Source organism: Episyrphus balteatus, chromosome 1, assembly GCF_945859705.1.
Source record: "Episyrphus balteatus chromosome 1, idEpiBalt1.1, whole genome shotgun sequence".
NCBI lineage: Eukaryota > Metazoa > Arthropoda > Insecta > Diptera > Syrphidae > Episyrphus > Episyrphus balteatus.
This window is the reverse complement of record NC_079134.1, coordinates 101,044,505-101,071,110: the sequence shown is the minus strand read 5'-3', so window position 1 is coordinate 101,071,110 and position 26,606 is coordinate 101,044,505. Positions and strand designations below refer to the sequence as shown.

Here is a 26,606-nt window from a genome sequence, read left to right as displayed (position 1 = left end):
ATTTTGGATATGTAAAGGCCCAAGTTTGCCCCCCCCCCCCCCTTTTTTTTGTTAATTCACAACTAAGTTTTTCTAATAGCAATCTTTCGAAGAAAAGTTTCATTGAAAGTCGGTTTGCGATCATTGATATTGTTTTAAATATTAATAATCCCTTTCAAGGAAATAAATAAATAAAAATAAATTTATCAGTGTATGATTAAACACCAATTAAATTGCTAGCTGATACATTTCAATGATAAACTGGTCATAATTAAATATTTTGTTAGGGGCAGATTTCAGGGTTTTAGACCAACCTTCAGTAAGCCAATAATTTTATAAGAAAAACCGTATATACATATATATAATGCTTATTATTTTTTTATTTGAGATTGATAAATCATATTCAATTCATTGTTTTTTTTATTGAATTGTTATGTACTTCAGATATAATCAAAAACAACGTTCTTTCCTATCAATGTCAAGTACTTTGATATTTTCGTATCACTTCGAGGTTAGATAATATTAGAAAAATAACAAGTACCTTTAAGAGTTGTTTATTTTTGATTAAATTCCACTTCTATTATCAAACACATCGTATGATTTTAACCGAGTTAAATTTAACTAGTTAAAACAAATTACAAGTATTGAAGATTGAACAAATTAAAAATGTTTCCGCGATAAGAATAAAGAATGCCACTTTAATGTTATGCTATTTGGAAAATCACTATTGGAAAAGCTTAAAATAGAAGAACAACGACTAATACCTAATCGGAAGTTGCTTAAGGAGTAAGCACTTCGCACTTGAAAATTTATCACAATTCATTTATTTATAACAGTGCAATTAAAGTCTATAGAAGGTGTATTTTTTATAACTGCTATTAGTGGTCAAAACAAAACGCAGTCGGAGCTAAGAAATTTACATGTTAAAGCAACAACACAGACCACAGAAAATAATGTAAAATATATAATTGTAAAATATCGTATCATTACTTTAACTCAAATGGCTCTCGTATGCCAAATAAACTAGACTAAATGAACACAATTTCCCTCCCCTATTTTTTTAGAAAGTTGAAATCAATTTACTGGAAGTAGTAGGTTAGGGATGCTGCGAATATTCGCATTCGCATCCACAAAGGCGGAACTTCCGCATGAATTAGGACATCCGCACCCGCAATAATCAATGCGGATTTTTATGCGGGTGCAAAGAAAATGTGACAAGAAAGATGATTTTAAAATGTTACCATTAAATTTATTATCTGATATCAAAGCTTATGAGATGACAATGATTTTTTATTTTCTTTAAATTTAGTACAAAAAAACAATAGTTTTTATTCTTTGAACAGGTTACTTGATTTTATTTTTATTTCAGATAACGTAAATGTAGTTTTGGAAAAATGTTTGCCTTTTTCAAAAAGTTCAATTCATCATCTTGCTACAAAGTTTACAATCAGATCTTATAATTTGAATAATTTCAATTCATTCGTAAATTAAAAAAATCTGATTTATAAATTTAGTGAAAACTATATGAATGAACTTAATGTGCTTTTTATAATGTAAATTGGATCAGTGAACTCCGGGATCTATCAGGAAGTGAGATTTCTTCAAAGTTTTCTTCAATTTTTAAGTTAAAAGTCAATCAAATTGTTGCTCTTGGGCGTAAAAAAGGGATGCCCACCCTCCTTGGTATAACCATCGTCTCATTAATTTAAAAAATGCTAAAACTAATAGTCCAGAGGTCCAGACAAATTAGACATCCAACCCTGAAATAATTCGCATAGGGCTGAAAATCGGTACAGAACGATTGAAGTAAAATGTGAAAAGTCCCCAAAAATCCCATGTGGGCATAAAAAGTAATTCATGTTTTAATGTCGAAAATTTAGGTTTTTCATATATAACATTGAAACGGGAGAAGCTATCAAAAAAAAGTATATGGATGACTTGTAGGTTTTGTAATTCCCTAAAATAAAGTTGTAAAAGAGTTTTCTACGAGATATCGTTTAGAAGATATAGTGGTTTTAAAACGTGTCAAATGTTTTTTGCTTTACTCTTAAACTATGAGTCCCATCAAAAAGTTGTCTTTGAAAACTGGTAGATATTGTGCTCGTTTATATTACTACATTTTTTATTTTTTGTTAAAGTAGTCTTTCAAAAAGAAAAAAAAATTTTGATTTGGTGAAAATTCAAAAACTGCGAATTTATGTAGGGGAAGGTGGCCTTAAATGGCCCCCCTAAGGGAAATGTCCCATATCTCGAAAAAAAGTAACATTCAAACTTAAATGCTATATCTTTTACAAAGTTTAATATATTAAGTCTGAACTACATAGAAACACAAAGTGAAAAAAGTACAAAAAGTTTATAATTTTTCAAATAATTTAAATTTTTAAATGTCACATCAATAAAATTGTTTTTGTTATTTTGTACTTTTGTTTAGGCACTTTTTATACTTTTTTTGACTTTATGTTTCGATGTAGTTCTAGCTTTACTCTCACATTTTTGTGCTTTGCGAGTTAAAAAAATTCCAAAAAGTATTTAAATTTTTTAATTTTCAAGACGTCTACAAATTTAACTGATCAAATTTACCCGGGTAAAAGGCACACTGTCCAAATATACGTGATTTTAAATGAAAAATCGAGTCAAAAGGCTCCTTTTCCATTTTCTTGGAACAAGTGGTGCTTAATCCCCCCCCCCCCCCAAAATTTCTGTTAGACATTCAAAACCCTGTTCCTGTTGGTTTCTCATCTCCTTACTGTAGTTTTTGGAACTTCGAATAATTTGGATGCTTTTTTCCAGATTTTGGACGGAATCAAGGACTTTCCTCAGTCCAGGGCTTCCTCTCTGTAGATCGTTTATGTTTAGCAACCATTTTCACAATAAAAAAATGAAAATGTGATAGTCAGTATAAAATGCCATGTTAAAGTAAGTATGCCATTTTACCCGAGTACTAAGTAGGCCATTTTGCCCATTTTGGGTTTTTTTAATTTAAGTTTTATACCGAAAAATCTGAAATCGTTCTAAGCCAACTTATTACATTAAATTATTAAGAAATACTTCATACATACGTATATTATCTTCTTTTTCCAAAATGCAATGTTTTTTATGCTTTTTTTTGCAAAAAAAAATTTCATAAAATTATAACGAGTGTACTTTTTGAGGTGGTTAGAGACAGTGTTTGACCTGTCGAATTTTAAATAATGACTTGAAGTTGCTAAAACTACGTAAGTGTCGGTTTTGCCAGATAAACATAAGAATCGCGTTCATAAAACTTTCTAATTATGTTCGATTCTACGATTTCTAGCAAGGGGGCCATTTTACCTTGGGGTGCCATTTTAGGCCACTTTCCCCTACATAGCACAGTGGTTCCGTAGTAGGCCATAGGCCGAAATATCGATGTCAATATAATGACGTCGTTTTTCGTTATATTTGTTATAAAAAGCCTATTCTTTAAGATAGCATAACAGACATTTTGAGAAAATAACGGAACTTTTCATATCGACCATGAAAAGTTGTCGAAAAAATTCTGATTTCAATGCTTTATTTTTGGTCCCGAATCAACTTAAACTTTTTCGGTTAAAATTATTTTTAAAGTTTTTTTTTTCTTATGTAACTTAAAGTTGAAGGTATGTACTTTATTTAAAGAGTTTACAATTCTATTTTATTTAAAATTTTCAATAAAAAACAGACTAGAAAAGGACAGGTTCAAATTCCATACTTTTGTTTTTCTTCTCACTTTACCGAAACTTTTAACTATGTTGTCATCAATATAAATACATGATTCATATACATAAATTTTCTCTAGCACGTGTAGTTTCTTAAACAATTGAATCTGTCTGCGAATAAGTGCGACGGGCTACGACTGACTCTTTCACACTCATTGTTTCAATTTTACCCATATTTCTCATATTAAAAACTTTTTCAAAACTTTTTTTTTTTAAGTTTTTATGTTTTCTTTAAGTTTTTGCACATATTTTTATAAAAATATATGATATTAAGCAAGCTTTAAATCTGAAATGTAACATAAAAATTATGACTGAAATTGAAAAAAAAAAAATAAATAATTTTAAAAAATAGCTTATCATTTGTTTGTATGTAGATTCAAGGCTTCTTTTAACATTTTGTTATTAAATATATACAAGATTTCTTTATAAAACAATTGTTTTTAAATTAATTCATTTTTTATTGCTAAAAAAATATATTCTCACACATATTCAAGTATATTTTGTTGCTATCCTAACCATAATCCCCTATGGCCGCCCTTATTAGAAACCGGTTACCACTGTGCATAGCTCCTAAAATATGAGTTTTTTGACATATATTTTTAACTCGTATCATATACTATAACGTTTTTTACAAAATAGCTGAAGATATGCTTCAGTAACACTTATTGTTTTAAAGGTAGTGCGCTCAAAAGAGTGGTATATATAGAAATATCGTTTTTTTGTCTATTTTCGTCAAATGGTCAGTGTTATCTAAACAGATTTTCATTGCATGTATAGATTATGTGTTTTTTACTTATTTCATTTATCCCCCCAGAGCTGTAATTTAAAAAAAATAATTTTTTTATTTGGACAAAAAAAAATTAAAAATATCAGTTTTTTAACTCAACTCTTCTAAAATGCAATTTTTGAAAAATATTTTAAATTTATTTCATAGCCCATGATGTTTTTCATAAAAAAGATTAAGATGTACTTTTTCTTAGCTGCCATCGTTTAGAACAGAGCAATCATTAATATTAGCCACTAGTACACAGCATATTAGCTTTCAGAGAGAGGACTATACGAAAAAATCACGTATTTTGTATTTTATTATTAAGGAGTTTAGTCTATCGTTAAACCTGGAAAAAATTCGCATAGAGCTGAAAACTTGTACAGAGTATTGAAACATCGATAAAAGTAAAATGTCAAAAATCCTTAAAAATCCCATGTGGGCATAAAAAGTAATTCAAGGTTAAATTTCGAAAATAAAAGACAAAACACACGATTTTTTCGTATAGTCTCTCTCTGAAAGCTAATATGCTGTGTAGGTACGTAGTTTTTAACCAAGACTACGATATTTTTAACACATTTTTTTTTATCCACCCAAAAAAGCGCTAGGTTAAAAATTATTTTTCTTCGTGTAGCCTTTTCTTATTTTCTTCAGTTTTAACTGGCCCACTTTATAAGATCGAAAAACAAAAAAAAAAAAAAAAATGTAATGCTACGTGCCATACACAAATCAACTTATCGGAATTGATTTGATAATCTGATAGTAATAGATTGATAAAAACAATTGTTGAGTCAATGTCAATGTTGACGCCATTTTTCAACTTTGGTACTCTGTTCTACCAATAGAAGTAGATATAGATATGTATTATATAAACAATAAGCACGTTTAGTATGAGTGCCCAATATCTACCTATTATTAACTTAAGTGGAAAAACACTTAGTAAAAAAACAAAAACAAGCAATTAAATTTAACACTTATACCCCCAAGTACGTAAATAAAGAAGTCTTAAAAAAAAAAACAAGTTCAAAGCTGATAATAATTTTCTATAATTTTAAAACACGATAATATTTCTTTTAAGTGCGTCATAAGGTTCAATGTGCATGACTTTCAACTTAAGAAGAAACTTAAAGATACATAAAAAGTATCTTAATAGATATATTTTGATTAAAAGTACCCCAGTAAAAATAGAAATTGAATTTTTAAAGAAAAAAATCTTGAGCGCCGCACCACCGCTGCACCACCGCCGTTTGCAGGAATTCTCGCCGCACCCACCGCCGCACCACGACTGCAGCACGTCCGCACTTTTTCATTTTGTATGCAAAATTCGCCGCACCATGATACATAATTTTAGAATTTGGAAAATTAAAAAAAAAAAAATACCGACGAGAAGGAGATTCGAACTCGAGCACTTTCAATTAGAAGTCCAACGCTTTAACCACTCGACCACCAAGTCATGTTTGCATGAACTGGCAAGTTGTTACTTAAGAAAAAATAACATTGAAGACGACTTAAACATTTGTATAAGTACCAGAATAGAATTTATTTCATACAAAATTAAATAGTGCGGACGTGCTGCAGTCGTGGTGCGGCAGTCGTGCACCGAATTTTTCATTCAAAATAAAATAGTGCGGACGTGCTGCAGTCGTGGTGCGGCGGTCGTGCACCGAATTTTTCATTCAAAATGAAATAGTGCGGATGTGCTGCAGTCATGGTGCGGCGGCGTTGGTACAGCGAATTTATTTCATATTTTTCATTTTTTTCAAAATGAAACGGTGCGGACGTGCTGCAGCGGTGGTGCGGCGGTTTAGAAATTTTTGATCATAGTGCGGGCGTGCTGAAGCGTAGGTGCGGCGGTGAAAAAGTGCTGCGGACGTGGTGCAGCGGTGGTGCGGCGGAATTCCATTTTTACTCGGGTAGGTAGTAGGTATGGATATATGTGACAAAAAAAAACTATTTTAAAAAATACTTTTTTAGGGACCTACTATGTTTTGTAGGACTTATCGCATTGATTACAAAATGGTATGTACAAATATCATTTCACCTACAAAAAACGTTTTCACCAATCTTAGAAAGAATAAATTTAGACCTTTTTAAAATATAGAGCCTAATTTTTAAGGAAATTGGTGAGAACTGAGAATTGGCTAAAAAAAACATTGTAAAGGTTTCAACCCAGGCGGAAATTCGAACATTTGGGAACAAAACAAAGGGATAAGCTTCATTCTATTCCCTAGTTTTATATGAAATTTCTGCATTCTTGCATAGGGTTTAAATGGTTTAAATTTTGTTCAGTCAATTCTAAACCGATTTTCATAAAAAGGACTTTACGAGGGCAGTTTGAAAAGTTCTCGGCCTGATCAATAAAACGCAATAAATTTTAAAACTTTTTTTTAATCCTTTTCTACAAATGCTCTTCTTATGCCAATACACTAATTTCATCTCTTTTCTGGTGCTTCTATTCCCTTTTTATTGGCCGATTCCTCCAACTCTTCAAAAAACCGCTCCGACTTAGCAATCACCCCCTCGTTGGTGAAGAATTAGCGTCCAGCCAATTTTTTTTTTAAGTTTGGAAAGAGGTAGTAGTCTGATGATTCCAAATCAGCTGAATAAGTGGTTGGTTCAGTACTCCAAATCGAAGTTCATGGAGTTTAGATACTCTCTAGAGATTTCAACTCGATTGAATTTTTGTTCTTTTTTAAGCAAACGCTGCAGCCACATTGCGGAACGTTTTTTCAATATCAATTCTTCGGTCAAAATGTTGTAAACCCGCTCAGAAGAGATCCCCATGGTCTTGCTTATTTTTCGCAATTTTAACCTTCACCATTTTATGGACTTTATCGACGTTTTCTGTATGCCATGTTTAAATAAGGCTGTCAACTTTTTGACCGTGGAATATGAAGGGGCAGATTCCCCCAATGTCTAATAGAAGTCTTCTTTAATTTGATTTGGCGTCATATTCTTTTTGGCCAAATTTTAATAACGGCTTTAATATTTTTTTTTTAAATTTTCGTTGTTAGCAAAAGATAAGTTCAAGCAAAAAATTGCACTGATAAGAATACGTGCCCAATTTTAATGAAACTTAACATTCAATTAAAATATATATTAGGCTATTTGGGTAATTAAAATTAATCGTATTGAATTTGGCTTATAGTCCAAGAGTCCAGTCGATTTTTATGTTTTGAACGGCTAGACGATTCTTATTTTTACGTTGCCAAATGTTTCTACCTATATGAAATTAAGTTTCTTTGCCTTTTCGTGCGGTCATATCCTGCCGAAAAACCATGTTGCTTTTATATTCTTCAAAAGTGGTACATTTTTGTTTTAAAAATGAATTTTTTAGTATTATTTTTTTCACTTGATTAGTAGTTTTGATTAATTAGTTTTGTATCTAAATTTTTTATATATAATTTTTGTTTATTATCAGGCCTATTCTGCTATCCACGCGAATCTCAGATCCGATTCACAAATTCGGTTCACTTTAACTCTACCTTGCCATTCTGCCATCTATCGGGTGAACTGTATTATCTTACCTTTGTTTGATGTCATGAACGTCAACTTGAAAAAAAAAAAATGCCGACGAAGTAAATTTAAAGAAAACATTTTTTCTGTTTGTTTTGTTTTTTTTTTTTTGTTTGCATAGAAAAAAACAAAAACAACACATTACATGCTAATAAATACTTAAAAAGTTGGAAGAAGTGGAATTTTGTTTAATTTAAACGATGGTGAATTTATTTTTACAACCAAAAGTAACAGATCCGCAACATTTTTAATGCGGATAGAAACAGTATGGAGCAAGCTCATTCACGTGAATAGTGAGTTTGGATTCCCCCCGATGAATAGCAGAATAGTAATTAGTGAATATTTAGAGATTATTCCCCCTGATGGATAGCAGAATAGGGCTGTATGTTAGCTTTCGTATGAGTTATAAAATATATTCCAACACAACAAAACAACAATGTTAAGACGAATATAGTGATGTGTTATCTTTTTATTTAAATAGTGTTGCCAGGTTAAAGTTCCCGTTTTAAAAGTAACATTATGTTGTCGTAATCAACATTATAATCATAGCCGTATTTAGGGGAGGGGTTATGGGGTTTAACCCCCCCCCCCCCCCGAATTTTTTTTTTTGAGAAAATCAAAAGATATAGTATAAACAAATACAAGTCTAAAATGTGCAGCACTAAATGGTTTGTTTGTGTATTTTAATAATTTAATCACCTATCTGAAAATCTTCCTTAAAGTCTCTACCAATTTTGTATCGTTAAAGAAGCTGTCGATGAAGTTTTTATAAGGGAAAACAAAAAATTTGGTAATAAGTACAGGTAAAATAGGTATCTATTTAAAAAAAAATTGTAACACTCATAAAACTTGGCAAAAAGTTTGCTTTTGGGAAAAAAGTTGAGTGAAAGGGTGTTTTTTCGCGGACAAGAGGGAGGGGGTGAAGGTCAAAAATATACGGAAAAAAATTGTTTGTCGAATATCATCATATGACACATGTTTTCAATGTATTTTTTGATGCTGAATCTAATGACATAATAATCATTTTTATCAAAAAACAAAAACCGACTTCCATGGATCAAAACTGGGTTTTATGGTATTTTTTGATGCTGAATCTAATTACATAATAATCATTTTTATCAAAAAACAAAAACCGACTTGCATAGATCAAAACTGGGTTTTATGGTTTTTAAAATAGTTCCTATGGCTAGAAATAAACGAAATTGAAATGGGACCACACTGCACCACCAGCTTTCCAATACAAAAAGAATTATCAAAATTGGTTCACTCAGTCCAAAGTTATGAGGTTAAAAACATAAAAAAAAAAAAAAAAACATACAGACGAATTGAATACCTCCTCCTTTTTGGAAGTCGGTAACAAATAAAGTCAATACGATTGCTCAAAGAAAAGTTATTGCCGATTAAAAACAAGGGTGCTTGTTTTTTGACTCTAACAAGTAAAATATAACCGAAACCCATGTGAAAAACATGCTACACTGATAAAATTCGGGATGAAGGTTTTAGATAAAGCAGGGACAAAGGATTCATAAAGTTCTTAAAATTATTTTTGGTGAAAGGGTGTTTTTTTGATGGGTTAAGTTGTGTGTGAGAAAGGTATCATAACAGCTGACTTAAATTTTACTAATTTTTAAAACTTGGTGTAAATGTTTTGGTTGGTATAAGAATTAAGACTCTATAAAGTGTACAAAATTATCTTGAGTAAAAGGGTGTTTTTTTCAAGAAATGATGAAATTCGGAATTAGTAGGGGAGAGTGGGGCTAAATGTAACAGGGGTAAGAATTAACAGCTAAAAAAAGCGATGTTCCTTTCAATATTAAGAAACGCGTAAAGGAGAAAAATGCTCAATTTTTGCATATCTACCGGCACATTTTCTTAAGATGAAGATTAGACGACAGGGTGAGAAGTTACACTAGTGGTGCCCAAAAAATGCATGTTTGTAACTTTTTTTTTTAATTTTATTTTTGGTCTACCTCTTTACCCGAAAAAGATAGAGTGCTAAGTGTTTTTTTGTTATATGCAACTGTGTTTTGGCTCAAATTGCGTGTATATGTTATGTCTATATCAATTTCGCTTTTTTTTTAAATTGATTTTATGTGCCAAATTTCATGCTGGGGCTAGTTGTAACATTTTTCCGGGGCAAGTTGTACCATGTAAAAACCTACCTATACTGAAAAATTGTTTACCTAATATAATTAACAACCCTGAATATGAATGCTTGTAATTGAATTTGTATTTATTTTGAAATTGGAAACAAATTTTTGAACCACCACTTGAATTCATAAAGCTTATAAAACAATTTATGAATTCGAATAACTTTTATTTAAGACTACTGTCAAATTTTCTCTGGAAATCTTGGATTTGCTCCACTTTTTACAAATTTGCACCAAAATTTCATGACTGAGGTTTGTTTTTATTGTTATTAATTAAAAATAAATAAATATAAACAAATAAAGGTATTTTTCTCTTATTTTTAGTTCTTGGTACAACCTACCCCGGTATGTGTTACACTTTGCCCCGTATGTGGGGTAAGTTGAAACAACACGATTTTTTTTTTGGAAGCTTTATTTTTCAACATTACCGTTATGTTTTGCTAAATTTTTATGATGGATCTTGGAGCTAAAACATGGGTCTTTAATTTAAAAAAGGTCTGGTTGACCCACTTTCAAATTTGTAGGAGAACCATCGATTTTAGAAAAAAGTGTTACATTTGGCCCCACTCTCCCCTACCACAAAAACTGGGAAAAAATTGTTACAGAATTATTTACAACTATTTTATGTTAAAGGGTATTTTTTTGGGAAATAGGGAAAAATCCGCGATAAGTCCGATAAAATCAATGATATAAATGGTACCCTTACGAAATTCATTAAATATGTTCTCTTTCCCATGGGAACTACGAATAATGTAAGTCTATAAATTTTTTTATGTGAAAGGGTGTTTTTTTTTTAGAAGTAAAGAAAATATGGGTATATTTGAGAAAGTGTGAAATACTAGAGTAATATTAGTGGTACCCTATTGAAATTTAGCAATTATGTTACTTTTAAGATAAGAAACAAGAATCTTAAGTGTCTTTAAAAATATCATGGTTTTTTGAGAGAAAACAAAAATGATGGGTCACCCTAATGAAATTTGGTAAAAACATTGATTTTGGGATAGAAAGCAAGAATAAAGAGTTTTCATAAAAAAATTTTGGTGAAAGGGTGTTTTTTTTTTCGAAGAGACAGTAAAATCTGTAATTGGTCCCAAAAAGCCAATGATTCATTTTATTTATGGTTTTTATGACAAATTAAAATTTATAAATAAGTTCTTACACGTTTGACGCGAATCATTGGCTTTTTGGATTGCAGATTTTACTGTCTCTTCGAAAAAAACACCCTTTCATTAAAATTTTTTATGAAAACTCTTTATTCTTGCTTTCTATACCAAAATAAATGTTTTTACCAAATTTCATTAGGATGACCCATCATTTCTGTTTTCACTCAAAAAAACACCCTCATAACCATGATATTTTTATAGACACTTTATATTCTTGTTTCTTATCTTAAAAGTAACATAATTGCTAAATTTCAATAGGGTACCACTAATATTACTCTAGTATTACACAAATATTCAAATATACCCATATTTTCTTTACTTATAAAAAAACACCCTTTCAGATAAAAAAAAATTTATAGACTTACATTATTCGTAGGTAATTCCCATGGAAAAGAGAACATATTTAATGAATTTCGTAATTGTACCATTTATACCATCGATTTTATGGGACTTATCGCGGATTTTTCCCTATTTCCCAAAAAAACACCCTTTAACCTAAAATTTTTGTATAGACTTCTTGAGTTCTTGCTTTCTGTTATAAATGAAACACTTTTACCAATTTTCATTGGTGTAACAATTTTTTCCCAGTTTTTGTGGTACTAATTCCGAATTTCATCATTTCTTGAAAAAAAAAACACCCTTTTACTCAAAATATTTTTTTACTTTTTATAGATTCTTAATTCTTATACCAACGAAAACTATTTCACCAAGTTTTAAAAATTAATAAAATATAAGTTAGCTGTTATGATACCTTTCTCACACACAACTTAACCTATCAAAAAAACACCCTTTCACCCAAAATATTTTTAAAAACTTAATGAATCCTTTGTCCCTGTTTTGTCTCAAACCTTCATCCCAAATTTTGTCAGTGTAGCATGTTTTTCACATGGGTTTCGGTTATATTTTACCTGTTGAGGTCAAAAAACAACAACCCTGGTTTTTAATTATTAGAATTTTTTATGTCATTAGATTCAGCAAAAAATACTTTGAAAACATGTGTCATATGATGATATTCAACAAAAATTTTTTTTCAGTATATTTTTGACCTTCACCCCCTCCCTCTTGTCCGCGAAAAATCACCCTTCCACCCAACTTTTTTGTATAGACTTTTTTGTACTTGGTTCTTATCCCAAAAGAAAACTTTTTGCCAAGTTTCATGGGTGTAACAATTTTTTTTTTATTTCTTGATTTTATGTACTATTTTACCTGTACTATATGATAATAGTTAAAAAATAGTTAAAAATGACTATTTGTTTTTCTGTGTGATAGTGAATATTTTTATGATTTGGATTTATTTTTGACATTTCAATTTCTTTACATCCAGATGTGTTTTTTAAACTAGTGTATAATATGGCCGTTAATTTAAAAAGGTTCAAGGACACTTTGATTAACGTTAAATTTAACTTAACTTAAAGTTAAAAACTTGAGGATTTTTTTTTTCACTAAATCACTTGCTTGCTACATTCTTGGTTTCTGGAGCCGGCTATTATTTAATTGCTTTTAAATGTTTAAATTGATCGATCAATTGACGTTTATTTAATTGTTTTTGTAAATTTTATAGCCCATTGAAAGATTCCTGAAAAAAAAAACCATTGAGGTCTTAGTTCCTTATTCCCCTGTTTTTTTTTTTTTTTGATATACTCTTTAAATAGAATGATACCATTTTTAGGTATCAAAAACAAACGAAGAATGTGTTTTTAGTATCTGATTCTATGCTATCTTTAAACAAGATAGTTCTTCTACTGACGTGAAATTGATTTAATCTTATAGAAAATAAAATAAACAATTGAGCTTTTGTAAAAAAAAATCTTAAAAATAACCAACCAGATTAAAATTCAAATAAAAGCAGTGGTGTCTAATGTGTCGAAATTAGACTTCAACTACAATTTGGTGTGGTTACGTGCGTTTTCTTTTTAACGATGAGGTTGAAAATTCTTGTTTTAGTAAGCTTACTCATAGTTTTTGTAAGTGGGGACACATTCCCTATTATTCCACCAAACATTGAAACAAAAACTATCAAGGATACATGGTGGAAAACTGCTTCATTTTATCAGATTTATCCCAGATCTTTTAAGGACAGTGACGGAGATGGAGTAGGGGATTTAAAAGGTATATATGAATATAACAAATAAAATTAACCATATTTTAGTAATCAAAATATGTGAGACGGTAACAAAAAAATAGTTTATTGTATTTTATAATAACTTTATGACTTCAAAGACGATTGATCGCAGTATATTTCAATAAAAAGTGAAGTAGATTGCAATATACCTACCGTAGTAAATTTTTAATATGCAAACAAAATTAAAATCATAGAAATATACTTTTTACTTATCAATTAAAACAGCGCAGCTTAAAGGACTAGCAGTAAAAAAAAGCAAAACAATTTTTTTAAACTAACTCAACACATAAATATTGGGCCAAATGCTAATAAAAAAACAAATATTTACAATAATATACTGGTAGCTAATATAGATGTTACCTATTAAGCTATTTTTTTTTTCGATGAATTCAGTTTTGTGGTTATATTTTGGCTTACATTTAGGCTTACAAATTTCACAAATTAAAACTTATTTTTACAAATACACTTAATACTATTCTATAAAGAAAATCGAATAAAATAAAATATATTGCTCGCAAAACCTGGTTTAAACTTTATGAAGAGGACTAAAAACAGTACAATATACAATAGTTATTTAATAAGATACTGAAACAGAAGTTAAACACTTCCCCACTTACAACAGTGCCCCAAACTCGATTTTGAACGTTTGGCCCAGTAATTATGTGGTGTCAACGACTGCGTTTTACAATTATTTCTTTAAGGAAATAGTATATTTTGCTTCATTTCGCTTGTAGAACTAATGGTTTGAAGAATATACAAATTTCTATGCACTTTTCAAAACAGTTTTTATTTTTCATTTTTTCGACATTTAACTCAAAGTTTTGGCCCAATAATTTCGTGAGTAACTGTACATTAGGGTGGGTCATTTTGTACTTCGAAAAATCGATTGCTAGACACGTCTAGAATATACACACCAAATATGAGCTCTTTATATTAATGGGAAGGTCCTTCGCTTTTCAATTTTCCATTTTTACATCAAGCTTCTACTAAAAAAAATCATTTTCTTATTAATTGACTTTCTAGCAAATTTCTTTTCATATTCTTGTAAGAAATTGAACGCCCTACAAAAAGGCCTTCTACACTTTCGTTTATCTAACCGATTAATAGATATTTGAGGTTCAAAAATCGAGAAAATCTTTAAGAATTCGTTTTTTGTTCTTAATTTTGTAACAAATTGAAAAATTATAATAATCAAACGCGCAAGACCTTTTCTTGTAGGAAATTCATTGCTCTACAAAAAAGGTTTTGCTAACTGTTTTCATTTATCTAACCATTCTAAAGATATTTGAGGTCTAGAGGTGTCTAGCAAATTAAAAAAAAGAATTTCGATTTTTTGACCCACCCTACCAACATGGAGTTGGTGTAGGTACAACAAAGAGGGTAAATTTTATTATTTCACCTAGCTTAGCATAATTGTTTGTATGAATTCTATAATTTTGTATACAAAGATCTTTTTGCATAGTTTGAAATTCAAGTGACAATCAATACTAAAATATTTGCAAATCTCATATTTGATAGACATTTCTCTTATGTATCTATCAATTGATATCCGAATTTAACTTCCTTTTTGAAAATTTACTCCAGGATTTAATTTTTGTGAAAGCAAAGCACCTACCTTGTATATAAATTGAAACATACACTAAAGAAATACAAACGAAATAATTTGTTTGAAGTAAAAAAAAACTAAAAAATAAATAGGTACAAAATACTGAAAATTAAAACAAAAAATCATTTGCGTGGTACATTAACTTTTACACGCAGAAAAATAATGGACCTGAAGAGTGGTGGGTTAATGAAAATGTATTAAAAATAAAGTAGTCTTGGTTAAAAATTACTAAAATCAACGTAGTCGCCTCGGTTAAGTTAAATTGTTTAAAATTACCATTTTAGAAGGTTATTGGTCAAGAAACTCGGTTAAAATTTGAGATTTTAGTTATATTTAACCGAGACAGTAGGTAAGTTTAAACAATTTTGAATAACCGAGTTGACTAGTGTTATTTTAACCGGGGTTAGTTTGCAGGTGCTATATTAACAATCTTCTCTGTTAATTTTACACGAGTTTACGTTGTTTTCAAAAGATCATTTTTTCCGTGTAAGACAGTTTTCAATCAATTCTTAATAAAACAGGTTTGAGTATTGATTTAACCCTCTACTGCATGAATTATTATTAGCGGACGAAAAAATTAAAAAATGCTTTACATGGGTTCTTTGGGTTGTTTCAAAACGGTTTTCATTAAAAAAATTTTTTTTAATTAATTTGTTTAAAAAATTTGTTTATAAGCCAAATTTGGCTTCGTATGCATTAAGGGGTAAGAAATTTTACTAATTTTATTCATTCAGATTATGTAAAGAATACAATTAAAAATATCAAAAGATAAATATTTATCATTTAAAAACAAAATAATGTAAAATAAATACATTGCATTACAAAAAGTTAAGAATTAATTCAAATTTGGCTCATTTTAAGCCATGGAACCGAGAAAAGCAATTTGTTTTTTCCGTTAAATATATTTTTTTCTGGTTCACATTCTTTCCACTGTCGAAGTAAGTCTTGCTCCAACATTTTCACCCACTCCCAGATCTTACAAAAGCTAAGAAGTAATAAAATTATTGAAAAATATTATAGGTGAGCGCCCCTTTCCCTGAAATTTGTGTGGTTACGCCGCCGGAAATGGGGTTAACATGTGAAAAATGTCTCTAAAAGCGAAGGGACTCCATTTCTGAATAAAACATAGCTTCCAAGCAAAATAACAATGCAAAGGAACAGAATTTTCCAACAAAAAAGTTTTACATATTGTGTAGATTTACAACCCCTGAATGCATACGAAGCCAAATATGGCTTCCCTACTTTTTGCCCTCCCAAGACCAGACCAATAACTTTTTTTCACTAAAAATTGGTTCATAACATACACAATTAGACAATCGATCCTAAATAAATTTTTAATTCCACTTTACTTTCCAAAGAAACGCAGTAATTAACACTTAAAGTATGAATATATTCTACACTTTCGATTTCAATGCAAACGACTGATCGACTCACCTGTGATCATAAAATACACCTATATTTTGTGTCGGACACACGAAAAAACTATCTCTATGGGTTCTCAGAAACACAAAGAAGAGGATTGTATTGAATCTTTACCATTTTTTTGTGACAGAGAAGAGAAAAGTGCTTTCAAACTGACAAAACCATATTTGGCTTCGTATGCAGTAGAGGGTTAAAAGTTTGCAAATGTGTGTTAAAGGTTCATGAAATCCATAACATCAAAGGCTATAACCACCCCCTCGATTGTTGAAACCAACGGGATTAAGTAAATTCGGTGCATCAATAACACCTGTGATTAATTGCTGAATGAAAGTTATGTCATTGTTTGGTGCAGGGAACTAACTTCACGGAAACTACCTTCACATGGGAAATAACTTCACCTCTTGTGGGAAATACTTTCATTTTTACCAGGTGGAGTTATGTCCCACTTAAAGTGAGAAATAAGTTAATCGAGAAATTATGTGAAGAAATTTCCCGCTTACAATTGGATTTGAAGAATATAAGAAATTTGAGCACATTGCAAACAAATTATGTTAAACATTTTGAAACTTATCATAAAATTAAGAAAACTGTAAAAATTGTTTATATTAAAAAAGTATGTAGTGCTCCCAGCTGTACTGAACCGAGTCACAAAAAGTCAATTTTGGAGAAATAAATAAATAATAAAGTTTACCCCCGTGTAGAAATTGGCACTAGATTTGGATTGGTTCACAACAATTTTTATCAAATAGATTTTACATCTGTGAATTGAATTTTTAAAGCGAACGTTTATGAAAAGATTCAGAGAAAAAAATATTCGGGAGCTTTGAATTTATAGATTTTCAAAAAAAAAAAATTTTAAATGAAATGTGGAAACTTGGAACGAGTTTAGTTTACCATAAAAACCTTTTGTAACTTAATGTTATTATCTAAATTAATCTTTCAGTATATTACAACACCCTATACTGTATTAAAAAGTGAAATTATTTCCCACACTCCGTGGGTAATAACTCAACCCAAAAGTGAATTTCGTTCCCACGAAAAAGTAAAATTGGTTCTCACACTGAGTGGGAGTTAGCTTCACTAGGAAAATGTGAAATTATTTCCCACTAGAGGTGAAGTTATTTCCCATGTGAAGGTAGTTCCCATGAAGTTAGTTCCCTGCACCTTATTGTTTACTAGGGTGTGTCAAAATGCTAAAGTATGGAATTTTCAAATGCAATAGCTTTTAAAAGTTGCATTACTTATCAGAAATAAATCCTGCGTTTACAATTTTCATTTTAAATAATATCTTTGGCTCGCTCAAAATATAGGAAAATATAAGAAGTCGAAGAAATTTGGATTTTATAAAAAATTTTGAAATACCTATATGTTTTTTTTAATTGCGCCGTTTGAATACAAAAACAAATAAATTAAATAGGTATATGTATACATAGAAAAAAACTGTTAAGGTTGTATTTGATGGAATTGAACACTTAGTAAAGAAGTTGCGAAAAAATATGCGAAGAAAAAAAAATAGTTTTTTCATATAAAATCGTATTTTTCCTAACAACCTCAACCGATTTGAGCGACCCAAAGACGAATTTAATAATTACAGTACCTTGCCATATTATTAGGCCCAAGCGAAAAAAATACAATTTTTCGGTTCAGTTTTTGCTCAGTTTTTAAAGTTTTTGTCGAAATATCTTGAATTTTTTTTGTCCCATTACTTGCACATATCATGTAGATACGGATTGACTTGAAAAAAGTTTAAAAATTCATACTTTTTGATAAAAATAACGTACAAAAAGGGATAAGCTCCAAAAAACGTACCCTATGGAATTCAAGCCCGGATAATTACCAGACCGGTCCAATACTTAATTTCTTGTACCGAGGAATAACGTGACATTCTTAACTTTATGACAAGGATCGCAACTTGCATAAATATAGCAGCTTCGAGCCTCCAGCCTATTCCGAAATCGTAGAATCAAAACGTTCCCAAGCTCCTTTTTGTGTTGGTCTGGAGTTATGGCGTTTTCCACAATATAAAAAGAACCTCATCCTTTCCCTGAGATAGTACAACAGCCAATAATAACGAGAGGATGTTTTTTTATTGGAATAATGTACTTTGAATAGCTGTGCTCGTCTGGTCTTATAAAAAAGAAAAAAACTACCCCAAATCTAAGAACATGTTTTACTTTCCAGACGATCAGGGCTTCTATATTTATGCAAGTTGCGATCCTTGTCATAAAGTTAAGAATATCACGTTATTCCTCGGTACAAGAAATTAAGTATTGGACCGGTCTGGTAATTATCCGGGCGTGAATTCCATAGGGTACGTTTTTTGGAGCTTATCCCCTTTTGTACGTTATTTTTATCAAAAAGTATGAATTTTTAAACTTTTTTCAAGTCAATCCGTATCTACAATATCTACATGATATGTGCAAGTAATGGGACAAAAAAAATTCAAGATATTTCGACAAAAACTTTAAAAACTGAGCAAAAACTGAACCGAAAAATTGTATTTTTTTCGCTTGGGCCTAATAATATGGCAAGGTACTGTAATTATATGATTTTTTTTAACATTATACTAAACCTTAGACCCTTGACCACTATTACATTGCAAAATAAGAGTACTTTTTTTTGGCCATACAAAAGTGACACACCCTATTGTTTACCCTCCTTTGAGCCAAAGATGGAATCTGAAGAAGATTAATCCGATGCTCATAAGGAGGAAGATTATAAGGATCGGACCATAACAGTCTTTTTAAGGCGAATCGAATGAATTTGCGTTGTTCCATTCCATTCTTATATTATGGACTTCGTAAAAAGGAGTCCAGGCTGGAGATGCCAGATGCGTACTCAAGCTGGAGGCGTACTAAACAATTGTAGAGGGAAAGTCACATGAACGCTTTACAAAACCTAGCATAGAGATGGCCTTGTGTACGATCAAAAATAAATCGTTTAAAGCAAAACTTCTTTCCGCGAAAATAAAGAAGAGAATCTGTTTTTGTATACTTCAAGTCATTGAAGTTAAAAGTATAAAAGCGTTCTTGACCAGAAAGAATTCTCAGATGCAATTGCACTTCTTTAAGCCTGGGGGTCAATTCCCGATCTGTGAAAATGTGAAGTGATAAGTTTTATCACGTTTTCATAATAATTTTGATTCTTGATTTGTGAAAGAAATAAAACAAATGTCTAAATCTTTTCACATGATAAATTATTTATCACAACCCAATATTCTTGTGAAAAATAATAAACAAATAAAAAACACAATTAAAAAAAAATAAACAATCTCAATTACACCCGGATTCGAACCTAGGCCTATAGAGTAAAAGGCAACCGCCCTACTCACTGGGCTAATACGAATTTTTTTATTACGAAAACTTTTCTCAAAAATTAAATTTTTTTTTCATTTAGTACTTTTTACTACACATCTTATCACATTGAGTTTGAGAATCGCATTAAGGGTTGCCTGTGAAGTGATAAAATGAAAAAACGCTGTGAAAATTGAAAAGATATTATTTTTATCACTTCACAGTTTCACAGATCGGTTATCGATAATTTGTATGGGACTCATTTTAGCTCGGATAAAATTTTTCGATAAATTTGTATGGGAGCTTAAATTTAGCGCGAGCTGCGACCAGGCTTTAAAAATAAAATATTAGAAGGTAGGTAGTCATATATGTAACCAACATGGTGAAACAAAAAGAAAAAGGAATTCCATAACATTTATAACATATAACATTTATTTATATAAACCTCCATGCATAATGTATTCAACAAATCAATCAATAAATAAGCAACTAAAATTAAAACGTAGGTTTCTATTAGTTGTTCTCCATTAGGTACTTTTACTTTTGAAAATACTCAATTAATTTACATTGAAGAGCCAAAAATTAAAAAAAACTGTCAATTACATAATGTACCTAATAATATCGCCGTCCATGTTGACCTATTTCTATAAAACAGTATTTAGAAGTTAAGTTCTTAGAGTAAAACGAAATTTAGATATTTCGTACGGGTACGGTTTTTGTAAGATAGTTTTTGGTCGGATATTTCTCCCGGTAAAATTTGGTGTTAACCAGGGCAATTCATTTCTGGCGGCAATATTCTTCAACCTTTACTAATTTAAGGGGGCTCTCTGGAATTATTTTATTTTTGCATTATAAATTTTTTGCCTAAAAAAATCATTTATCAACTGAAGAAACTATTTTAGTGCTCTTAGCCTTAAATGAATCCTCAAAAGTCCCCAGATAGTCCTGAAAACCATGCGTTCTGAGCATAGCCGTATTTAGGGGGGGGTTTTGGGTGTTTAACCCCCCCCCGAAATTTTTTTCAGAAAATCAAAAGATACCTATATTATAAACATATACAAGTCTAATATGTGCAGCACTAAATGATTTGTTTTTGTATTTTAGTGATTTGATTACCTATATGAAAATCTCCCTTAAAATCACTACCAATTTTGCATCGTTGCAGAAGCTGTCGATGAAGTTTGTATAAAGGAAAACAAAAATTGTTTGGTCCATTACAAAGAGTTTTTATCTCTTTGACCATTTCCTTAAGCACTATATTAACACCTTAAAATGCTCTTTTAAGAACCCTTTAAATACCACAAGTACTTATTGCTTATTGCTTATTACCCACTTTTGTTCTATGTTAACCTTAAATCCAGTATGTAAGCGAAAATAAATGTATCGATTTATTCAGAGACTGTAGTACCTACCAACGATAGGAAATAACCTCGAAAGCTGGTAAAAAGCGGGATTTTCGATTTTCTAACGGGAATATCTCAAAAACGCGATGTGATAGAATTTTTCTGAGTTCGGATTCGAGCTCAGCATATAAAAAACCTTTAGAAAAGTATATCTTGGTTTCTGTAACAAAAACCTTGTTGGCCATACTCAAAATAAAAAAAATGCGATTATACTTTTGCAATGGAAGAAAAACTTGTTTTTATTTCTAAAAATTATAAGAGAAAGTAACGGGACATTTTGTTCTTCTCAATATTCTTGTTTTTTGATCCCCTTTAATAAAAAATAGTAGGGTGTCGCTGCAATACTCGGTTTTATATAAATAGCATTTTTATATGATGAGAAAATCGAAAAAATATTCTGAAAGGTTCTGAAAGGGTACAAAACTTGAATAACATGGAAAAATTACCTCATAAAAAAGTCGGTTATTTATGGAATATTCCCAACAATGTTATACCATTTTGAAAAGAGAATTGAACACACCAACTTTTAAGGCAACTTGCCGAAACATTGTAGTGCATTTTTTTTTACACTACGGCTCATTGAATTAGAGTCATGTAAAAATTTTTAGTACTAAGTTGGGTAAAAAGTAATATTTTCTTTAAAACTGATACAGCTGAGTTAAAATTTTTGAATGCATTTGATAGCAGGGTTATTCAAGGTTCCGTAACAAAAGAAAAAAATGAGAAAAATTAAGATTTGTAGTCACGGCACATGAAAAACCGTCACAGGGTGACCATTTTTTCGACTTTTTTTCAAAATATATGGCTGCGATTTTTTTTATTATTTTTCTGATAACTGTCACTACCTACCCTATCTACCGTTTTCGTTTCGACGTTAACTTTTGGGACACCCTGTATATTATGGTCAAAATTTGTTTCTTAAAAAAAATTTTCTTGCTCGCTAACGCTCGCAATTTATATCAACCAACTTATCACTCTTTGTACCTACAAAACTAGAGATGCCGCTGAATATTCGGCCATTTTTAAATTCGTTTACCGTAAGCAGGGCTTTTTTAAACTTTTAACTACGAATTCCTCTCCTAAAAAATACTTAAAAAGGATATTGGCAAATTTTTCGCTTCTACACAGTTCAAATGACTATTTGATTTAGCGGGATTTAGAATCGACTGCAGTTACATATAGTTGATACAAAGTATTGTGATTTCTAAAAACAAAATTTTGTTTGGTCTGAGCTAACCCCCCCCCCCCCCCCCCCCCGAAACGAAATCCTAGCTACGGCTATGGTTCTGAGCCTACCACAGTACAAAAATGAATACTTTAAACGAATTTTTCTCGAAACACGTTTTTTTCCGCGCCGTGCAATGTAACTCAAAAACTAATGAAGCTATCGACTTGAAATAAATTGCAAATTACTCTTTAATGTATTGGTCATTGCATGAACCTTTAGTTCAATATAATTTTCACAATAAATATTTTTTTTAACAATTTGTTAATAAAAAAAAATTTTGTGTTTTTTCGTTTTTTTTGGTCTCTAATTTTTACTTTACACTTTTTTTTTGCTAAATTTAGGTTCATATGCGTATAAATATATTTAAATGGAAAAAAAGTTCCTCTTTTGATTATATTATAAATAATAATTAACTGGACCTTAGCATTGCACGGCGCAAACGCGAGGCATCAATTTTAAACGGCTGTAGAGCCGCCATTTTGTTTTTTATATAACACCATGTATTTTTCTAAATTTTAATTAATGCTTTCAGTTTTCCAAAAAAAATTCTTGAAAAACCCGTCATCCAGAGCGATTTCCCCCCTTAAATATACATCTGGATGTAAAGAAATTTTAATCCAAAAAATTAATCCAAATCCATAATATTCAATACATAAGTCAAAACTTAAATCCAATCCTGTTAAATGGAAATAAATTAAAATTTGAGTATCGAGCTTAATATTATGTATACCTACTTGAACGGGGTTGATTGAATATTAATTTATTAATGTTTAAATTTGTTTTTTGAAAGGCATAACTGAAAAGTTACCATACTTGAAAGAAATAGGAATCACAGCAGCATGGCTTTCACCGATTTATCCTTCTCCTATGGCTGATTTCGGCTACGACATCTCCAATTTTACTGATATTGATCAAATTTACGGTAACATGGAAGATTTTGATGCTCTAATGGTAAAAGCCAACGAAATAGGAATTAAAATAATAATGGATTTCGTTCCAAATCATTCAAGTGATGAATCTATATGGTTTCAAAAATCAGTCGCACGTGATCCTGAATTTAAAGATTTTTATGTGTGGCATCCAGGAAAGATGGTCAATGGAAAAAGACAACCACCCACAAATTGGATGAGTGCATTCCGTGGTAATGCATGGGAATGGAATGAGCAACGTCAGGAATACTACTACCATCAATTTGTTTCAAAGCAACCTGATTTAAATTATCGTAATCCTAAAGTAAAGGAATATATGAACGTAATACTTTGTTTAGTTATTCCATTTTAATAGGATAATCAAAATTCGTAACTTTTTTTGTAGGAAGTTTTAAAGTTTTGGCTTAAGAAGGGAGTTGCGGGATTCCGTTGTGATGCTGTCCCAAATGTTTTTGAAAGTGCTCCTGACGCTAATGGCAACTATCCAGATGAGCCACGTAATAGTTCAGTAGATGACCCAGAAGCTTATAATTATGTCCAACATATTTATACTTCCGACCAGCCAGAGACTGTGCAACTAGTTTATGAATGGAGGAAGCTTCTAGATGATTTTAAGGCAGTGAACGGTGGGGAGGATAGGTAATATTGCATTATAATCACAGGTGGAGTAAAATATTATATTGGTTCAAAAATGTTATTTTTACTAAAGCAGCTTTTTTGAAAATTGTTTCTGGAGTGCAACCAAAAAGGCGTTATATATGTACCTACAACTACATATATGTTTTTTTCTTTTGAATTTTATTTAATTAACCAGAACGTAAAATCTTTAACTCTATACGCATAATATAAAACAGCTTTGAATGACAAAAGCAAATGGTGGCTACCTAACTTATGTATTTAAATTTAATGAAATTTCTGATTCAAAACGAAAAACAACAATGCAATTAAAGAAGAAATTTTTTTTTATTTAATTGTGTAGAATTCTCATGATTGAAAGTTATTCACCAATTGAAACTGTTTTGGAATATTATGGCAACAAAACACACGATGGAGCTCAGATTCCTTTCAACTTCCAATTAATTACTTATCTAAAGGAACATTCAGATGCTTATTACTACTCTGAAATTATAAATCTGTGGTTACATAAAATGCCTGAGGGTAAAACAGCTAACTGGGTTGTAAGCTTATAAAGAACACAACTTTTATCTAAGTCAATGCGTAGATAACATTTGTTTTTACAATATTCCAGCTTGGTAACCATGACAGATCTCGTGTTGGATCGCGCATGGGAACTGATCGGATCGATATGATGAACATGTTGGCTTTAACTCTACCAGGATGCAGTGTTACTTATCAGGGTGAAGAAACTGGTATGACTGATGTTTGGATATCGTGGAATGATACTGTTGATCCACAAGCTTGCAACTCGAATCCAGATATCTATCTTCCACTGTCTAGAGATGCATGTCGTACGCCGTTTCAATGGAGTGATGAAAAGAATGCCGGATTTTCAAATGGTTCGAAAACTTGGCTCCCAGTTTCAGATTTGTATCCTATTGTTAATGTAAAGAGAGAACGTGGTATTGCATTTAGTCACTTTAATATTTACAAACAATTGAAAAGTTTACGAACTGAAAGAACGTTACGAGAAGGTGACACTGAAGTTAAAGCAGTTAGTGAAACAGTTTTAGCTGTAAAAAGGTATGATGATTTCTATGTTTCAAAGTCTTTGTTTAAGTTGATTTTCTTTAATAGATCATTGCGAAACGATTTTACTTTTATCACTTTGGCGAATATCATGGACGACGTTGAAATAGTGAATTTGAATTCGGTATTCAACAATATTTCCAATGTTTTGGAGTATGTTGTAGTTACTGATAAATCGGAACGTCAAAGAGGTGACAAGGCTTATGCTGACCAAATAGTATTACTGCCAAAAGAAGCGGTTGTTCTACGAACGACGAAAAACTAACAATATTTGAAACAAATCGGAACTATACAAACTTTTGAATAAAAAAGAATCGTATGTAACGTTTTGTTTGATTTCATTGAAGGGAATAGTTGGAAAAACTGGAGATCCTGTAGATGTTCCCGCAGCAGATTTAGGCATTCCTGTTTAACTTTAACTATGCTCCGCAAAGCATCAGATAATTGTGCCCTTAATTATGAAAGTGAAATCACTCCAAAAAATATGCTATCAAAAATACTTACGTCGTATCTGTTTTTGTGTATACGGCTTTAGGTTTCCGTTTCAAAAGCTTTGAAAAAAAGAGGTTGTCTGTAAAGCCGGTTTACGGACGATGATTTTACGTGATAACTTCGTCAGAAAATAGGTTATGTGCTTTTGTTTAAAATGAGTCAATTGAAGCGTTTACTTTTTTCAAACAATCGTAATTTACAAGAAAAAGCTAAAAAAAATACATTTTTTATTATCTCATTATATTAATTTTTTTATTTTAAAAGCTTATGCATTTTAATTTGTATTTCTTCTTAAGAATAAAACCATTTTTGAATTTTTACAATGCGCAAAAAGTATAAAAATAATTTATTGAAAACAATCATTTTCATCAAAAAAAGCAAAGAAAACATGAATTTTTATCTTCTCACGTCAGTAATTCCATTTTTTTCCCTACCACCTATACAAAATTTTATATCACCTGAAAGCTTGTTGTCTTAGCTCAAAATATGTATATATATATATCGATCAGGTCTATGAGACATCTACAAAAAGAGCTAAAATTTTTTTAACTCGATCAAATTTCATTAAAAAAAGCAAAAAAACATTTATTTTTATGTTCTCAGGCTATGGAATCAATTTTTTTGCTTGACAACCTATAAAAAAAATACCATGTGAAAGCTTATTATTTCACCTTTCAAATGACGTATCAATCTCATTTCAAAGATGCCTACAAGAGAAGTTAGAATTTTTTAAAGTCAACCATGTCGAATTTCCAGACTGAGATTACGGTACTTCGTATTTCCCACACTGGTGGCTGTTCGGGGGGCAACAGATCTCCACTGGTGTTTTGAGGTTTTCGCAAGTTTCTTGATTTAACATTGTGAAGCTTGTAGTTAGTCTATCGTTATGTGTGATATACCAAATGAAAGTTAATTGTATCAGGATGCTCATATTAGTTTAATAAAATTTCTATCTGCTCTTTGTCAAAAGTTCTAATCTGTTGAATTCTAAAATTTTATTTTACCGTTATCTCAAAATTGTGTTTACGAAAATGATTAAAACTTCGCACACATTTGGTCATGGTCTATCATTACTCAATATACTTTATTCCTGTATCTATTAAAGAAAAAAAGA

General features: G+C 30.7%; 1 protein-coding gene across 3 annotated transcripts; it reads left to right on the top strand.

The window, feature by feature from the left end:
- The first annotated feature begins 5,696 nt into the window (after positions 1 to 5,696).
- LOC129916390 (maltase A3-like) lies at positions 5,697 to 25,303 on the top strand. Of its 3 annotated transcripts, XM_055996302.1 has the most exons (7): positions 5,697 to 6,374; positions 6,436 to 6,480; positions 23,155 to 23,615; positions 23,679 to 23,932; positions 24,273 to 24,471; positions 24,543 to 24,994; positions 25,049 to 25,303. In XM_055996302.1, the coding sequence occupies exons 3-7, from the start codon at positions 23,232 to 23,234 to the stop codon at positions 25,263 to 25,265; spliced, it is 1,506 nt and encodes a 501-aa protein (XP_055852277.1). In that variant the 5' UTR covers positions 5,697 to 6,374; positions 6,436 to 6,480; positions 23,155 to 23,231; the 3' UTR covers positions 25,266 to 25,303. The 3 variants fall into 3 exon arrangements, with proteins under 3 accessions (XP_055852277.1, XP_055852288.1, XP_055852269.1); XM_055996313.1 differs by lacking the exon at positions 6,436 to 6,480; XM_055996294.1 differs by lacking the exons at positions 5,697 to 6,374; positions 6,436 to 6,480 and adding an exon at positions 13,153 to 13,399.
- Positions 25,304 to 26,606: the final 1,303 nt, after the last annotated feature.